Raw genomic sequence first — 3,332 nt, forward strand, 5'->3', positions numbered from 1 at the left:
TGTTCCCCCCTCTCATTCCCCCTGCTCTGGTGTTCCCCCCTCTCTTCCCCCTGCTCTAGTGGTTCCCCCTCTCATTCCCCCTGCTCACATAAACAGATTTCCCTAACGTTATTTGGAGTTATTTATGAGTTCTCACTGAAATAATATGATAATAATTTAATTTATTGTCACAACAGAACATCAAAATATATGAAAGCCCCGATAGTTCAAATGTAGAACATTAGTCTCCTTAAAGGTCCGATCTTTCCTAATTTGTTTAAATTAAGACAGAAGATTAATTTCCTAAAGACGATTTTTTTTTTTTATTCCTTTTTTTGTCAACTTCAGCAGATCCTCTCCTCATGAGTAGCGCTGTATATTCAACATATTGTCCTTTCTAACCCTCACAGGAACACCTGTCCCCCCTGTCTGGAGATCTGGTCCTTATTTACAATCTGTCTGGAGATCTGGTTCAGAACAGAGACCCTGATTTAATCTAAGTGAAGTCAGGTTGATGTGTTTTTAGGTAAAAGGTCGGACTAATGTGTGAAAATGGTAAAATATTTCTTAAAACTGAGGCTCCATTTTGAGAACCAAAGGTTGCAGGATACATGTCCAGAACCTGATCTGTCCTACCCGACTCTGGAGTCTCCGGTTGGTCCCTGAGGACTCTGCCGATCCTCCGAGACACGGCGTTGAGGACGCTGCTGAGGGACGGCGCCCGCCTGCCGGCCGTCCTCTCCTCCGCCCCCCTTCCCGTCCCGGGCTCGGACACGGACCGCAGGAAGGGTACCAGGCGGCGCGGGGACCCGGACCGGGCCTGTCCGTCCCCGCTGAGGTCACGCTGAGGGTTGCTGAACCTCGGCAGGCTGAGCATCCGCCGGGGACGGCTCTCCGGGTCCGGGGACGCCGTCCCGGCCCCCGCCAGATGTGCAGATGTCCTCCACTTGTATCTGTCCAACGGCTGCTCGGGAGCCGGCGGGGGGGCGGCTCGGTGCCAAGGCTTCCTGTAACGGTGCCAGCGGGGCGGAGCGGGACAGGGACTCTGCACCGGATCCTCGCAGCCCTCGGGGGGGCTTCTATGTGCACTCATGGTCCAGGAGACTAACACCTCCCCCAGGCGGTGGGGGGGGGGGCAGATGGTCCGGGCTAGAAGGGATACAGCGGCGGGCGGCAGGAGGTTTCACACAGTCTCCCTAAATCCTAATATAAGAGTATCACCCTAAACCTGGTGTTGTCCTCACTGACGGACCCTCTTGTCTTCGGGACCCCCCTTATTTGTTTTTTTTTAAATCAATTCTGAAATAAGATTTTACTTCATAATCTATTATTAATATTGTCTTTATCTCCATTTCCAACAGCTGAGATAACATCTATGTTCAGGGAGCATCAGTCTCTACTAGCACACTATTACACATGGAAGTGGGGTTTAGTCATAAGTTATAATTAATGTTAATAATCACTATGGAAACAACATAAGAGTCATATCCAGAATAATGTTCTGAGTCAGGAAGACATGTTTATCTCAGGAAATAAGGAAAGGACGCTGATAGAAGATAGAAAACATGGACCATGGACCGTTTTTCTTCTTGTAAAATTTGAAATGGGTCAATTTGACCCAAATACCAAACACTTAACTAGTGGTCCTGGTACCTACACTTAACTAGTGGTCCTGGTACCTGCACTTAACTAGTGGTCCTGGTACCTGCACTTAACTAGTGGTCCTGGTACCTACACTTAACTAGTGGTCCTGGTACCTACACTTACCTAGTGGTCCTGGTACCTACACTTAACTAGTGGTCCTGGTACCTACATTTAACTAGTGGTCCTGGTACCTGCCGGAGTCCTACACTTAACTAGTGGTCCTGGTACCTGCCGGAGTCCTACACTTAACTAGTGGTCCTGGTACCTGCACTTAGCTAGTGGTCCTGGTACCTGCCGGAGTCCTACACTTAACTAGTGGTCCTGGTACCTGCCAGAGTCCTACACTTAACTAGTGGTCCTGGTACCTGCCAGAGTCCTACACTTAACTAGTGGTCCTGGTACCTGCCAGAGTCCTAGACTTAACTAGTGGTCCTGGTACCTGCCGGAGTCCTACACTTAACTAGTGGTCCTGGTACCTGCCAGAGTCCTACACTTAACTAGTGGTCCTGGTACCTGCCAGAGTCCTAGACTTAACTAGTGGTCCTGGTACCTGCCGGAGTCCTACACTTAACTAGCGGTCCTGGTACCTGCCAGAGTCCTACACTTAACTAGCGGTCCTGGTACCTACGCTTAACTAGTGGTCCTGGTACCTACACTTAACTAGTGGTCCTGGTACCTACACTTAACTAGCGGTCCTGGTACCTACACTTAGCTAGTGGTCCTGGTACCTGCCGGAGTCCTACCCCTAACTAGTGGTCTCGGTACCCGCCGGATTCCAACACTTAACTAGTGGTCCTGGTACCTGCCAGAGTCCTACACTTAACTAGTGGTCCTGGTACCTGTCAGAGTCCTACACTTAACTAGTGGTCCTGGTACCTGCCAGAGTCCTACACTTAACTAGTGGTCCTGGTACCTGCCAGAGTCCTACACTTAGCTAGTGGTCCTGGTACCTGCCAGAGTCCTACACTTAACTAGTGGTCCTGGTACCTGTCAGAGTCCTACACTTAGCTAGTGGTCCTGGTACCTGTTAGAGTCCTACACTTAACTAGTGGTCCTGGTACCTGTCAGAGTCCTACACTTAACTAGTGGTCCTGGTACCTGTCAGAGTCCTACACTTAGCTAGTGGTCCTGGCACCTGCCAGAGTCCTACACTTAACTAGTGGTCCTGGTACCTGTCAGAGTCCTACACTTAACTAGTGGTCCTGGTACCTGTTAGAGTCCTACACTTAGCTAGTGGTCCTGGTACCTGCCGGGGTCCTACACTTAACTAGTGGTCCTGGTACCTGCCGGATTGCTACCCCTAACTAGTGGTCTACCTGCCGCAGCCGGAGCCGTATCCCTTCTGTAGGCCGACCCAGAGCAGATGGAGGCCTACAAAGATGGCCGTGAACATGTGTCTGTCGGGGTTCTGGTCCGAGCCGTCGGGTCCGGTTTTTCTGAAACGGGGACGGCGAGCTCGAGCTGCTGCTGCTGTTTCTTCTTCTTCTTCTTTCTCAACTCGTCTCTGGCGGTGACTCGTCTTCCTGGGAGGAAGTGGAGCGTCACACGGAGACCGAGCCGGCCAATCAGGTCGCAGCAAAGAGCCAAAAGCAGCAGCCTGTGGTTTCCCCCCCGAGAACCAGGCTGTGAACTGAAACTGCACACGCAGTTATGGCTCCATGCGGCAGCCTCCCCCCTCTTCCTCATCACTACATATATATATATATATA

At 50.9% G+C, this 3,332-nt stretch overlaps 1 protein-coding gene across 1 annotated transcript in view; it reads right to left on the reverse strand.

Annotated features, from left to right (window-relative positions):
• Positions 1-3,309, reverse strand: part of rasal2 (RAS protein activator like 2) — a 35,975-nt gene extending 32,666 nt beyond the window's left edge. Inside the window, exons 1-2 of the mRNA XM_034887358.1 lie at positions 3,015-3,309; positions 616-1,128 (exon numbers count right to left, since the gene is read on the reverse strand). Coding sequence (XP_034743249.1) covers positions 616-1,128; positions 3,015-3,309 — 808 coding nt within the window. The remainder of the gene's footprint in view (positions 1-615; positions 1,129-3,014) is intronic.
• Positions 3,310-3,332: the final 23 nt, after the last annotated feature.

This window comes from Etheostoma cragini, chromosome 12, assembly GCF_013103735.1.
Source record: "Etheostoma cragini isolate CJK2018 chromosome 12, CSU_Ecrag_1.0, whole genome shotgun sequence".
Taxonomy (NCBI): Eukaryota; Metazoa; Chordata; class Actinopteri; order Perciformes; family Percidae; genus Etheostoma; species Etheostoma cragini.